The 14,701-nt window shown below is 37.6% G+C and overlaps 1 protein-coding gene across 3 annotated transcripts in view; it reads right to left on the reverse strand.

The window, feature by feature from the left end:
- Positions 1-6,103: 6,103 nt before the first annotated feature.
- The window catches only part of smarca2 (SWI/SNF related BAF chromatin remodeling complex subunit ATPase 2), a 40,762-nt gene continuing 32,164 nt past the window's right edge, over positions 6,104-14,701 (reverse strand). For 2 of the 3 annotated variants that reach the window (XM_083527728.1, XM_083527730.1), the window contains 6 exons: positions 12,273-12,490; positions 9,656-9,761; positions 9,218-9,319; positions 8,592-8,709; positions 8,011-8,147; positions 6,328-6,588 (listed from right to left, as the gene is read on the reverse strand). In XM_083527728.1, coding sequence (XP_083383854.1) covers positions 6,553-6,588; positions 8,011-8,147; positions 8,592-8,709; positions 9,218-9,319; positions 9,656-9,761; positions 12,273-12,490 — 717 coding nt within the window. In that variant the 3' untranslated portion in view covers positions 6,328-6,552. Of the gene's footprint in view, positions 6,589-8,010; positions 8,148-8,591; positions 8,710-9,217; positions 9,320-9,655; positions 9,762-12,272; positions 12,491-14,701 lie in introns of all 3 variants that reach the window. The other variant, XM_083527729.1, reaches the window with a different exon arrangement.

The raw sequence follows: 14,701 nt of genomic DNA on the forward strand, positions 1-14,701 counted from the left end.
ATAATTCTGTTTTGTCCATAGGCCAGAGGAGAAAGCAAGCCAACCCGTTCTTTACATGTGTAGTCGGTGTACGAATGAGAGAATGTGTCGCTGTGTGTTCTGCAAACACTGCATCAGCAGTGGAAAAGTGGCAGCATGTGTATACAGCTAAGTCCTTCCAGTAAATGGGAGAGAAAAGAATGCCTTTAAACATCTAAACACACAGAAGAGATGTGAGGGAGAGAGAGAGAAAGAGAGCGAGGGTGAGAGAATGACAGCATAGAGCACAGAAAAATCTGCCTCGCCTTTTCACAATGCACACACCTGCTATGTGTGGGTGTGTGTGTGTGTGTGTGTGTGTGTGTGTGTGTGTGTGTGTGTGTGTGTGTGTGTGTGTGTGTGTGTGCTTTGATCTGTATCCTTTTTTTTTTTTGCAAATGAATTCCTCCGAAGCACATCCAAACCTATCAGTACACCATGCTCCATCACCACCCAGAGTTTCTCCTGCTTAAACAACCTATCTTCACCAGAGCCAGTACTTAAAATGCACTCATGAGAAGGAAATGGAGGGAAAAGTGACTGATCAGGAGCAGAAAAGACCAGACAAGTATGTCTCACAATTACTGATCCTATATACACCATACCGAATGGTGTAGTGTGTTTTGAGATGTGTTCAGTTTGAAAGGTTTGGAAGGTCTACTGCTTGTGCGGGATTTTTTAAGATCAACTATTCATACTATGAAGTTGATCATCAAACACAGATATCTAACAAAGTGGTGTCAGATATCTGGAAAGCATTCTTTCACATCGGAATCCAAAATCCCCCTGCTATTTCATTTCAGTGACCAATCACAGGAATAAAAATGTTAAAAGTTAAAGGCCATCTTTGACACACCAGCATGTTCATTAATAATTTATAAACAGACCTTGAACTCTATTAGTCGTTTTAGCAGAGCCAGAAGACCTCTGGACTCATACAAATGGCTTATTATAAATCCATTTTCCGTGCCTATTTATCATGACCTTTGGAGGTACGTAGTACTTTCTGCCATGTTGACTAAATAATCTGCTAGAAAAAACAAACAAACATTTTTACGACGAATTCTCAGAATCGATGCAATAAAATATAGGATTCGAGTGGTAATTTGATGGAGGCTAAACGAAACACAGATGGTTCAAAGATTGCTGCAGGCTGCCGACACATAGGAATGGACAGACCTGTGGGTGGGGAAAGCATTAGATTTGTGAAGCCTTGTGAAGCCTTTTAAGAAAAGGACAAGGAAAAAAAAGAGATCCTCTTCAAACTAATGAGGCATGAATGTCTTCTGGTGAATTCACACACGATAAATTGGCAGAGGATTTGACACGTTCTTTAGCCTTGTTGAACGTGTCCTGGAGCCCAAAGAAAACGTACAGCCCTGTTTAAATTTTCAACATGGCATAAGATATAAAATGTAATTGATGTGAAGCTGTGCATGATCACCCAGGAAATCTAAATCCATCCAGTACTTTTTCACTCAATCGCCTTTAACACATTACGTCAGGCATGAAACCTTCAGTCGAGTCAAATTTATTTCTATAGCGCTTTTCACAACGGACATTGTCTCAAAGCAGCTACACAGAATTGAAGTGTTAAGGTGAGCGATGTGTATTTATTCCTGATAAACAAGCCATGGCTGCTGTGGCAAGAAAAAACTCCCTTAGATGTCATGAGGAAGAACCCTTGAGAGGAACCAAACTCAAAAGGGGAACCCATCCTCATTTGAGTAATATGAAGAGTGTGATTTAAGTCTTTAAAACAACACAAAACACCTTCAGTGAGCTGAAAAAGTTCAGTAAGTTTGAGTTCAGATCTCTGTAGCAGGTCACTTAAGATCTTCCACTCCAACCCACGTAAACCATATGTTCATGGAGCTTGGTTTGTGCAGAGAGGCATTGAAATGCTAGAACAGGTTTGCGTCTCCTACTTCAAGTGAAGAGAAAATGAATTCTATCACACCCAAAGACTTTCAGTACAATTGTGTGCCTCCAACTTTTGTTACAACAGTTTGGGGGAACCACAAACGGCAGAAAAGATGTACCGATAGATTTCAGATTTAAGATGTCTCGATACTTTGTCCGGTTTATGTGTATCCTGGACTCGTTTCAACTTTTGAATACATGAAATCTTCGATCTCCTCCGCTAACAATCAATACCATGCAGGCAGCATAAAATCTTCTAAGAGTTCTTCATGAATTGTGCTTTTGTGGCAGCTTGTCAAACACAATTATGGAGTTGCTCAGTAGTCAAGTAGATCTGCATGTGTATGTGTGGAACTGCCACATCTTAGTCATCCAATGATGAATGCCAAGTCTTACCATCACACCCCAAAAACAGCTCTCACACAGGCCTGCCAAAAAGTTCATCAGTCTCAGGTTATTAACTTGAATGGCAGATGAAGAAGTGTGCATGACGACTTGATTTCCAAGCTGTGTAAGAAGTTATAGCGGATGTAGAGCTGAGGGAATGAATAAAGAGGACAATTATGCAAGTTGCCTCAGTGGCCCCGAACAATTCAGGATGGAGTGATGCAGTGTTTTTCACCAACATTTAAAAAAAAAATCACAAGATTTTTTTTTACTTTAAAATTGTTGAGGGCTGTGATAAAATAGGTAAATTCTATATAAATTAAATAAACTATGTCCTTTTGACCCTAATCTTCTTCACTGGACTAAAATCACAAATGAAGTTTTTTGATAGTAGAGCTGGTATAACGGTGCCCTCTACGAATATTGGCATCCTTTGAATTTACATTTGTAAAGTATATTTAAATTATATTGATATTTTACATTGTTCATTATAATCTTATTACTATGGAAAGCATTCAGACCCCCTTCACTTTTGTTGCCTGATACTACAATTATTTAAACTTGTTTTTTTATTTTCTCATTAATCTACATTCAGTACCCCATACTGACAGTGAATTTTTTTTTTTTTGAAATGTCTATTAAATAAAATAATAATATAAAAAAAAAAAAAATTCCATTTGCAACAATATTTGAAAATGACCCCAGGTGCCCCCAATTATCTCATTCCTCATTATTATATGAGCTGTTTGTATACCTTGATTAGAGCACACCAGTGGAAAAGCTTATAGATTGGTAAAGGCACACACTTCACAGATGACAATGCATATTAAAGCAAAAACCAAGCCATGAGGTCAAAGGAACTACCTGAAGAGCTCATAGACAGAATTGTTGCAAGGCTCAAGGCACAACCAGGACTCTTCCAAAAGCTGGTTGCCCAGCCAAACTGAGCAATCAGGGTAGAAGAGCCTTAGTAGAGAGTAGAGGGGTGACCAAGAACTCAATGGTCACTCTTACAGCTCGAGAGATCCTGTGTGGAGATGGAACAGCATTGCAGAATGTTGACAATCACTACAACCCTCCACTATTCTAGTTCTCAGTGAAAAACCCTTGGAAGCCTGCTTGGAGTTTGCCAACAGGGACCCAAATGACTCTCAGACTGTGAGGAACATGATTCTCTGGTCTGTTAAAAGAGATTAAACTGTGTGGTCTTAATTCTAAATGATGTGTCTGGAGGACATCAGGCACTGCTCATCACCTGCACAAAAAAACCATCTAAATAGTAAAGCATGGTGGTGGCAGGTTAATGATGTGATGTGTTTATTTTTAATAAATGATGGATTGAGAGTTGGACACCAGTATGTGCTGTGCTCCTGCTTGTTTTTTTTGGAGACAACCTTATATTTAATCTGATGGCAGTTGGCATTTACAATCGCAAACAGTATTTGTTAATATACCAAAACAGGGCCAAGTACAGAGCATCATTGCAAAGGGCGAGCAGCATCAGACATCATGACCTCTAATTTTTGCTGCCATCTGATTGCTATTTCACTCAAAAGTACTCAAAGTTCATGGCAATTTAGCAACTTTAGTGACTGCAGATTGTGAAGTCTTGTGTAATAACAGTCTACAACCATCTACTTTTCAACAACAAAAAAAGAATTTGCTGCTGAATATATTTTTTGGTTTCCTGATTTTCACTGATCTCACCAAGCTCTGACATTGGTACGAAAAGCTGTTCGGTGGTTAGAAAGCACTATAAGAATTTACAGACAGGGTTTTCTTCATTTATTGCCAACAGAAAATTCTTGTGACAAAGATCTGCTGGAGGACAGCATGTCTTCAGCAAAAAAGGAATCTCAGTGGGTAGCTATGGAGAAACTCACCTTTTTAAATAGTGCATATTTGGTATGCAGGGGTTCCTTTCGAGCCAGCTGAATAAAGGGATGCAGAAGTGCGATTTATGCCAGCATTTTTAATAATAAGAGAGCACCTGGCTCTTTCATATCAGTCATACATGACTTCTTTTTCCCACCAATCTGAAGGACTCACAAAGGCTACAGAGGAATAGCATGGAATGCATTGGCACCTGACATTCCAGCTGACATCTCTGGTGCTGAGACACGGATTAGCCTACAATTTATCTCTTTTTTACCAAGGCTTAGTTCTATCTACACAGCTTTCCACTTCAAAGTGCATGACAAAGAAACAGAGGCAGCAATGGATGGCTGCAGACTCTCAGGCAAAATTGGCTTTGGCCAGCTCTGTTTAAATTGTGCAATCACTCACACACACTCTCACACACACACAAAGATGGACAAGTTTTGATCTCTGGGGGGAAAATTAGCTTGATGCAAGTGGAGACTAAGATTTCCTTTCTTCTTTTCCCTGACGCTCGGATGGGGAAGGGTATGTAAGGACAATGATGAACCGTCTATGGATTGATGAGGTTGGGAGCACATGACCAGTCTTTATGGGTTATAAACACATTGTGACTTCAAATTCTTTTACTTCTCATCATCATTTATCCTGTGTAGATCACCTTAAAATCGCATAAATCGCAAAATATCATAATTTCTTTCAAATCACATTATTGTATTAAAGTAACATAATGATAAATTAGATAAATTCAATAAAACAACAAAGGGGCTGCAGGGGTGCAGTCTTAGAACGTAACCCCCATGAGTCCCACTGTACAGTTTTGTGTGTGTGTGTGTGTGTGTATATATATATATATATATATATATATATATATATATATATATATATATATATATATATATATATATATATATATACACATACATACATACATATACATATACATATATACACACACACACACACACACACACATATATACAGTTTTAAATAAGGAGATTTTGCATCAAATGAGTTTAGAAAAAAATGGTGCTAACAATAATTAATATTTGCTTCTTGCTGCCAACACACTAAAGCAGCTCACCTTGTTTTATTCTCTACTAATGTATACATACACTGTGAAGTAGTATTCTCTAGTGAACACTAACTTGCTAAGCTATTTCCTTTTGCAGTGTAGTGTGTTTAAAGGATGCACTGTGGCCCACATATTGAGACATATTTATTTAAACAGTTTTCTATTCATCATCTCAAAGTATATTCTGTCTGTTATTTATAAAGCTAGCGTCTTAGCATTTCAGTCTTACTGAGTAAAAGAAGCACTACAGGATGGCCTTCAAGATCTGTGAAATTTATTTGCTTTGGGCTATGCAATACAACCACAAAGACATTGTGCAAAGAAAGCAATGATTATGACACTTCAGAAAAGGTAACATGCAAAAAGCAAAAATATATAAAAGAAGATATGAAAAAAGTTCTGTTCGACCAAAAGGACAAACACCAGGAGAGAAAAAACTGACAATAATACTGATAAATGTAAGCATATTAGCAAGACACAATATCTTTATATATATATATATATATATATATATATATATATATATATATATATATATATATATATATATATATATATATATATATATATCTCAAATTCAGTATCGAGATTTGTATAAGTTTTGTGTCTAGAATTTCAAAGAAAAAACTATGCACAGCTGTGAGGGTTGAGTTTAAAGTAGAGATATTTAGAAGCAAGAGTGAAGTGTCATATATACGTGAATCTTGTTTGAATGTCTCAATCCACCACAACATTATCAGCTTTAACACTGGACCAAATCAAAGTCAAATTCTTTCCATGTTTAAAAAATCTCTACATTGTATTCAGTTTACGGGAATGAGCTTATATGAAAATATGAGAATATTTGAAATTTAAAGATTTGACTCAAGTGTGCCTTTTTACGAGATAAAAACTTTTTGACAAAAATCTTCCTTACTTTAGAAGTGAATTATGAGCAGGAGGACTGCTCTTCGTCTCGATGCACTCGAAACCCAGATTTCTGTGCAATGTCAATTTTTTTTGTGCAAGTAAACCTATACAATGTTCATAGCTGGGTAAAACATATACGAGGGCATCGGGTTTCATCAGTACACTCTGGTAGTGAAACCGCATGACAGGTGAATTAATTCGACAAAATGTTCAAAAACGCTGCTTCGGTCAAATGACCCGAGAACAAGCCAGACGTAAGTGCTCTGTTCTTCTCAGCAGCTTTGTAAGGTAGATGGGGTAGATATACTTTTAAAGAACTCAAAAAAAAAAAAAAAAAAAGATGGGTAGAAGCAGGTCCTTTGTTACTCATCTTCTGTGTGGCTTCCCTCAGACTGCTCCTGTGAAATAAACAACACTGGAATGGGTGAGACGGCACACAAAAAAGTATCTGATGGCACACACTCCTCAGCTCAGAACCGAGTCCAAAGAGATTGTGTGAGATAATTTGACAAAGCATAAGAGCCCACTGTAACACTATTTATAACCAGACCAACAAGTGTGAGAAAGCACAATGTGCTTATTTCATTGTAAAGTGAAATAGAGGGAATCTCATAATATAGTGCAGTTGAACAAATAAATATTGATCCATACCCATAACCACCTTCTTAGTCTGTGAATGTGAGTTAAATTATGGCCAGAAATTGTCTGACCATCAGACACAAACATGTTTGCTGAACATCACATTCCACGACCATATGGAGCTGGTTTCTCTTTTGAAACGGCTTCCACTACATTTTGGAACGTGGCATTGTGTTTATTTAATCAGGCAAAAGGGTCTTGCAAAACATGTTTTTGACAGTTTACATTTGTGTTTGTTTTTGAACTGTATATCATTCATTTGAACAGAATTCTGTCAATAAAGGTCGCAAAAACATGCAATTACCTGATCCACATGTGCCATGAACAATAAAAGTGTCATAACTGACAGCCAATCCACTGTTACAAAAGTAATAAATTGAATAAATAAGTGTTTCCTGTTTTTTTTTTTTTCCTGTGAACAATTTTTTACAACTAATCAGCTAGTCGCACTGAGGGCAAAAAAACGAGAAAATAAGCCAGATGAGAATTCTTTTTATTATTACTGCCATTCCTGGTCGGTGAAATGTCTGGAGGCGTGGGAAGAGTGACACATAGTAATTGTCACATGAAAAATCATCAGATAAGCCTCCAACCTAGAACCACCTGTGTTACTGTCATATTTAGGCAAAAATTCTAGATTTTTCCCTCGGACGTCTAGGCTCAGCTTCAGCGCAATAATTCAACAAGGTAATTTGATATTTACACTGGCAAAGTTGCATGTCTTGAGAGTTAGTTGCACTAATGAGGGTTACACACCTGCTTAAGTTGATTTTATGGATGTGCGATATAGATTACACAAATTGTCTGCATTTCATGCTTCCTTTGTTGCTACATGTTAGGCGTCTGACACAGAGTTTTTTTTTACTATCTAGGTGTCATTTCAATCAAGTAGCAGCCACACTTTTTATACTGAAAGCAATGTTTTAATTAAAAAACTCATTAAACAGGTGGAATCAGATGAGGCTTCTGCTTGGGTAGAATTAAAGTCTTTACCCAAACAAGCCCTTAGTGGATTAGACTGGAGACCCCGTTCTAGACCACTGTTATTAAACACAAGCATACTTCTATATACTTGCTTTAAAACCCCTAAAAAAGGAGAGAATACAAAACAACAAAATAAAAACAATATACTAATTATGTTAATATATGGAGAATAATATATGAAAATGTGATGGACCTACATTTTCCTCCTGCTCCTCATCACTGTCATCATCACTGACCACAGGTTTGGCCTTCACCCGGCTTGGCCGCTTCTTGCCTCTCTCTTGGCTCCGCTCCTCCTGCTTGTTCAGCTTGATCTTCACCTTTACTGACTTATCTGGGGTGGGAAACATGGTGTGTAATTAAACTTTTATTACCACATGCGCAGAAGTCTTTAAAATGACACCATGCTATGACAACTTCTTTCCCTGAGCTTCTAACAACCCTGTGTTTGCAGAGTATGTAAATTAATATTCGAGAACCACATCAAAACTCAGATCTTAAGTTGCTCTAATAAGTTATGAGTGGAAAGCCTTTTATTGAGTGTGATAAGGAAGAAAAACTAATCGTGTGTGTAATGATAAGCTTGAATATATCAAATGCTGGTGTTTTCGGTTAATAAGGCTCAATGATGTGAAATATCTATGTGAAATCTTTTTTCAATGTTTCAGTGAATTCTGTATATTTTAAGAATCATATATTTACTATGAAATTTTACAATATAACACAAGCATAACAGAAAAAAATCTTATTTATTAAAAAAATATATATTTTTTTTTACACTCAGCTTCTGACTCTTCATCATCCTCATCATTGCTGTCATCCTCACTCTCCTCTTTGGCAATCTTCTGCCTAGCGCTCCTAAATACGGACTGCAGCACGATGGAGTCCTCAAAGATCTTGAAAACCAAAAAAAAAGCATTAACTACACTAAATAATTCACTTATACAGAGGAAAAAGTAGACAAAATGTAAAAGACTCAAAAAGATATTCATGTCAAGACAAAGTTTGGTTATTGATATAAATATTTAAAAAGGGGCTTTTAGTGCAAAATGAAGTTCTGCATGAAATTGCATTATAGTTCAAGACAAATTTGCAGTACTGTATAAAAAGTGCCAGAAATAAAACTGCACATTCTGTTTGGTGGAGGTACAGAATGCAAAGAATTCATGGTTCTATGAGAATGTGGGGGGAATTGTGTTGATTTACAAATTCTCTTTACAGATGTGAGCATTTTGAAGCAGATAAAATGATGGAATCAATTACGCAGTAGAGGATTTTGGCCCATAACACTGCACTTCCTGGCAAAACTCCGGCACATTGCAAAATAACATTCTGTGGAAAGTTAGAAACGCTCATATGGCCAATATTTAAAGACCAAATCCGACTGTGCTTTTGGTCACTCACCTGAGAGCCTTCTAGATTGTAGGTTTGAGCATTGTGGCACAGGAGCATTACGTCTTTTTCCAAATCGCCCAAGCTCCTGTACTTATGGTTGCGCACTCTCTCCTACAAACATACACACCTCTGCTTAGAATTGGGATTTACAGCACCAAAAAGAACATGATCCATCAGCAATGAAACGAAGCCAGTCATTTTGAACAGTGTCAGAAACGTCATATTAACACAATGTCTCATCGTGCCCTGAAAACTTCCATTCCATATGTCTGTTTATTCCTGTTATTATCAGCCCTTAGTAATGGAAGTGCCACTCAAGATATTATCTGCAAATAATGTGTCACAACAGTTAATAAAGATTGTAGTAGAGAATAGAGTTTTCTCTAAGGAAGGGAATCAGTCCTTGTTACATTATTATTTGTATATATATATATATATTTTTTTTACCTTGATCTTCTTGAAGTCCACTGGTTTCCTTATCAGTTCGTAGTACTCTGGAAGCTCTTTCCTAGAAGGCAGTTGTATAAACACCTCACTGAGCTGTCGGCCTGACCTAGAATTGGATAACACAAAGGCAGTTTTAAGAAAATTCCTCAGGATTAGATGATGATTAATGATTCTCCACTAAAATTCTACCACAGCTTCAATGTAGAATATAAAGTTTAAACACAGGCTAAAGATAGCAAGTCTCGATTGCTCAACTGAGGTTGCATGTCTTTTGGTATTTAGGGAATCCTTTTTATTCGAAGAGATCATTTTATAAGTATCAAGTTGCGACAGATTTAATTCAGCATAAATTTACTATTTCAAAATTGTATTGAGTCATTGTTTCTTTATATATTTCAAAGGACCTGTTCCTCCTTATGAGCAATTGCCAAACAACTGGAGCTAATACAAGCATCTGTACAATATGCACAAATGAACATACTGAAACAGACAGTGAAAGACATTACAGAATGACACACACACACACACACACACACACACACACACACACACACACACACACACACAGTGTATCATTTAAGAAGAAGTCACAAATGAACTTCCAGAGATGAACAAACTGTAGTCTGAAAAGTTCTGTCAGTGAGCAGGGTTGGGACACGGTGCACAGGCCAGATTATTCTGTCAGAAATCTACGCGACTCGCTGGTGACTAGGTGTGTGGATGGGAGGACACAAATGCAGGATACACACAGGGGTATGGAGAAAACAGGCTTTAATGAAATGGCACAGGCAAAAACAAAGTCCATTAAACAGTCCAGGGTCAAAACACAGGGAAACAGAGACTAAACCAGATCCAAAAAACAGTCCAAAAGAGCCGGCAAACAGAACAATGAAGAAAGAGCACAAAACAAAAACAAGTCCAATGTCAAAACCAGAGCAGAGCAGAACAAGGGTCAGGAACAAGATCAGGAACAGAAACAGGTATTCAGAGCAGGCAGGGTGGCAAGAAATAATCCCAGGGATTTTAGGAAGCCGGTGAGATAAGCTGGCGCTGAGCTAAAGTCTGTGGTGTCCTTAAATGCCGGAAGGCGTGGGAAAAACGACAAGATGGCCGCCAACACGGAAGTGCGTGCCGCGGAACCGGAAGTATGATCCTGACAGGTTCAACTGATCCCCACAATAATGACAAAGGAACTGGAAAAGGATCTGCATCAGGTTTTAATAGGTACAAGGAGGGTTAGGGTTAGGGTTAGGGTTAGCCCCTACTCTAAAAAAGTGAATTTTGTGTATGATCAGAAATATAAAGACCCAGCTAGTTTGAGAATAAAAATGTTACTTCTTTGCATAGAAGCATAGAAGCATAAGCATCACATTTTGCAGTGATCTGCTGGAAATGCGACTGAATAAAGCCATCAGAAATTACATGGCATTATAAGGAGGGGAGATAATTTACAAATACTAAGCAAAACTTAATTGGTTTTCCAGCAGGGCAATAATTCAAAGTATGCTATGGAAGTGGCTCCAAAGTGGCTTCAAAATGGCTTAAAGAACACAACAAAAAAAGTCTTGGAGCAGCCTTCACAAAACTCTGGCTAAAATCCCATTACATTACACTGAATTACAACAGTTCTGATGGGAAGAACTTGCCAAAATTTCAGCTGAGCAGCATGTGGTAAGCTGTTGTAAATGTTGAGTTAATTAACATGCCTGATTAATTGCTCAATGAAAAGATAATTAGCATAAATTCACTGAGTTTATTGAAAAATGGCTTATAAATAAAACTGGGAACAGTTGCTGAGGGATCTTTAAATACTGTGGGATTTTTTGTTTTTATTCACAATAAACACAAATGTCTATATAATATATAGTAATAACTTCAATGAACCATGTATGCTAAAAAAAACACCCATAAAGACTTGGGATTGCAGAGTGAGTTGAAATTAAAGTGTGGGATCATGCATGACATTGCTGCTAAAGTATAGTCATGTTGCACTGGATTTATCCTGACAAATGGTGCTTACACAATCCTAATTTATCCTGAGCTCACATCAAGCAGCCCCAGACTTTAGGCAAAGCCCTGTGTGAAATTCCTCACAGTCCATCTCAGTTAAATGAAATAATGTTGGTAGTATTCCTGTGTATGAATGCCTGTCGAATCTCAAGCATGTTTAAGAACGCAAGCTGTACCAAATGTCCACCATAATTAACACGCAAAAGCACCACAGTTACTAAGGGAATAGACTTGACTCCAAAAACTGTAAAATAATTCGAATTTATAGAAACTAGGAGGGCTGAAGAGAAGTCACCACTGGCAAATGTAGGCTGAAGACAAATGTAAGCAGCCAGTGAAGTAATTAAGGTCCATTCAGGACAGAATCACAGACCCATCAAATCTTTCCAGGAGAGGGAAAAAAAATGTTAGTAGTGTGTGCCGCAATTCTCTGGAATATTACATAACCTCCAATAAAACTGAAATCTTCTTGGCTGTCCCTGTTCCTGTTTTGACTGACAGAATTAAAAAGATTTCAGTTTGACAGTCAAAACAATACGATAGATCAAATGTGAAACTGAGGAAGCTCTGAGTCACATGCAGCAGAGATATGTTCATGTGCTCATACCCGTCTTTGTAGTTGATGACTGTCTCGATGATGGTGCTCATCTGTTTGGTGAGTTTGGGAGGGTTGGGGGAAAGTTTTTCGGCTGGAGGTCGTCCCCTCCTCTTTTTAGCCTTGTCCCCATTCTCACGTCGGCTGCCTTTGTCCAAGTGCCTTTTACGCTTGCGCTTCTTCAGACGGATCTCCTCTTCCATCTCTTCCAGGTTGCCATCTTCGATGGCCTGAGGGCCCACAAGAGGAACAAATTAAACCAGCATGAAACAAATGTTATTTTTATCTAAACGTATCTAATTTATTTATTTTGATCGATATTTATCTCTAAATCGGCAGGTGTTACATAATTTGGGCGAATGCCATGTTATTGCAGAAGATTATTAGATAGAAGGATTGGAATGTCCATGTTTTTAGCACAAAAATCTGGATGGCTCCAAATACGTTGTGGTTCTTTTCTGGTGGCCTAAAAGCCTTTATGCCTCTATACAAAATGGGTTTAATCCGTTGGGTCAAACTCATCCAAAAACCGGAAGCACATGCAGCCCATACAAATCCACACAGAAACATTGAAATGCACTGACGCCTCACAAACCCATTTATTCTAAAGATTATCCAATCTTTTAGGTTTATCTTCCCGTCACCTGTAATCTTTCATGTTTGGCTCATAATTCCTGTACATAATTGATCGATCATAATAATCACAGTCTAATCCTCAGAATTATTTCTGCTCATTTGCTAAAGATTAAGTAGATGCTTTGAGAAGGAGGCAAATAATCAGGTAGATCGGTAAGGAGATGCTAGCAGACCTTTAATTTAGCAGACCTTCCAAAATTAAAAATGTATTACAGGCACTATGTGGCTAGACCATTCGATTTCAAGAACTAATCAGTAGGAACCACAGACCGCTACACACAAAATTGGATGTGGGTTCTTGACTAAACGCTCTAGCGCTTTTATTTTACTCTTCTAAATGCTGCAACTTCTCTGTGCTTTCTGCAGCAATAACAAAAACCTTAAATTACAACAAGCAGTTATTTCTCACCACAAAACAATATTACAAGTAAGAAACAAAACCTCCAGACAAAAAATATTATGATTTATTTTTGGGATTTTACAGACCGAACTTTATACTTGCAGTACTCTTTACATTAAAATGCATTATTAAATTGTGTGTGTGCGGTGGAGCATTCAACACAAAATCTCCCTGCCATGCAGAAAACAAGACAATCATTTTGAGTTGAAAAGGACACAAGTTTTCTAGGGAATAGAAATTATCTAGAATTTCGTCTGGAACTTTCTATGTGTGGTGCAATCTTAGCATGAAAAATTACAGATTCTGTCCAGATTCTGTCTGGCTTTTATATTGTACTTCAGTGTCTCAAAGGCTGAGAAATGTAGCAATCTCATAGTCTACAAACTCAGTGATGCATTTAGTACAATTGATTAAGCCACTGAGCCAAGAGAATCTAAAGTCATACAGTATTATTATCCTTTATGTACAGTCATATAGAAACTACCAAACACCATCCTGATTTATGCTAGAGTGTCTTTTAAAATGAGATCTTCATCTAAGTCAAGCAGCAACAGAATACAGAGTAGCCAAACAGACAGTGCACACTGACCTGTTGCTTTTTCACAACTCTCCTTCAGCATGTCCCTGCCCAAATATACTACGTCCAAGTCTCTCCACAACTTTGGGCTTTTTGGACTAGAGTTTGGCTGCTCGAGCCAGATTCGGAGCATACTGGGGAATGAGGACGTGAGCTGGCATCTCGCAAGGATGTGTGTCTCATGGAAATAGAGGTGCACAAGGGCGCCATAGGCGTATGAAATAAGCTGGTTAGTATTGAGGCGGCCAGTTTGGACTAACCGTGCAGAATCATTTATGTGGTTTTCATTTGCAGGACTGTCTGGGAACTGTTGTGCAGACATTTCTTTTTAGAAACAATTATAAAAGAAACTGTAAATAACATGGGCTGGGCACTATATCTCATGAGATTCTCAAAATTAATATACTTATGAAAATTCACTTTCAACAATCCCACTGCAACCTTGTAGACTCATCTTTTAACACTAACAAATCAAATAATTTAAGCTGTCACTAAGCTTAAGCGAGTACTGCAAATAATAGTGTGAATGACTATGAAGGACTAAAATGCATGCAATTAAAATAAGTTGAACAAAACAATATTTAAACGGGAGTTATGATACATGACGATTCTTTCAGATAGATGTGCAAAAAACTTACACTGAAACCTGAGTGAGCAGAATTAGCATTGTCAGTTCAAAAGAGGAAAACAGTATCAAAGTTTTATAGTATGGGCCAACATTTGAGAGTGAGCTCTAAGTTTGTATGGTGAGATTGAACCTTTCTTTGTGGAGATTTTCTTCCAGACATTATTTTGACGTCTCAGCTTTGTGAAACGCTGAGACTTTTC

Source organism: Silurus aristotelis, assembly GCF_946808225.1.
Source record: "Silurus aristotelis genome assembly, chromosome: 23".
In the NCBI taxonomy this organism is placed as follows: domain Eukaryota; kingdom Metazoa; phylum Chordata; class Actinopteri; order Siluriformes; family Siluridae; genus Silurus; species Silurus aristotelis.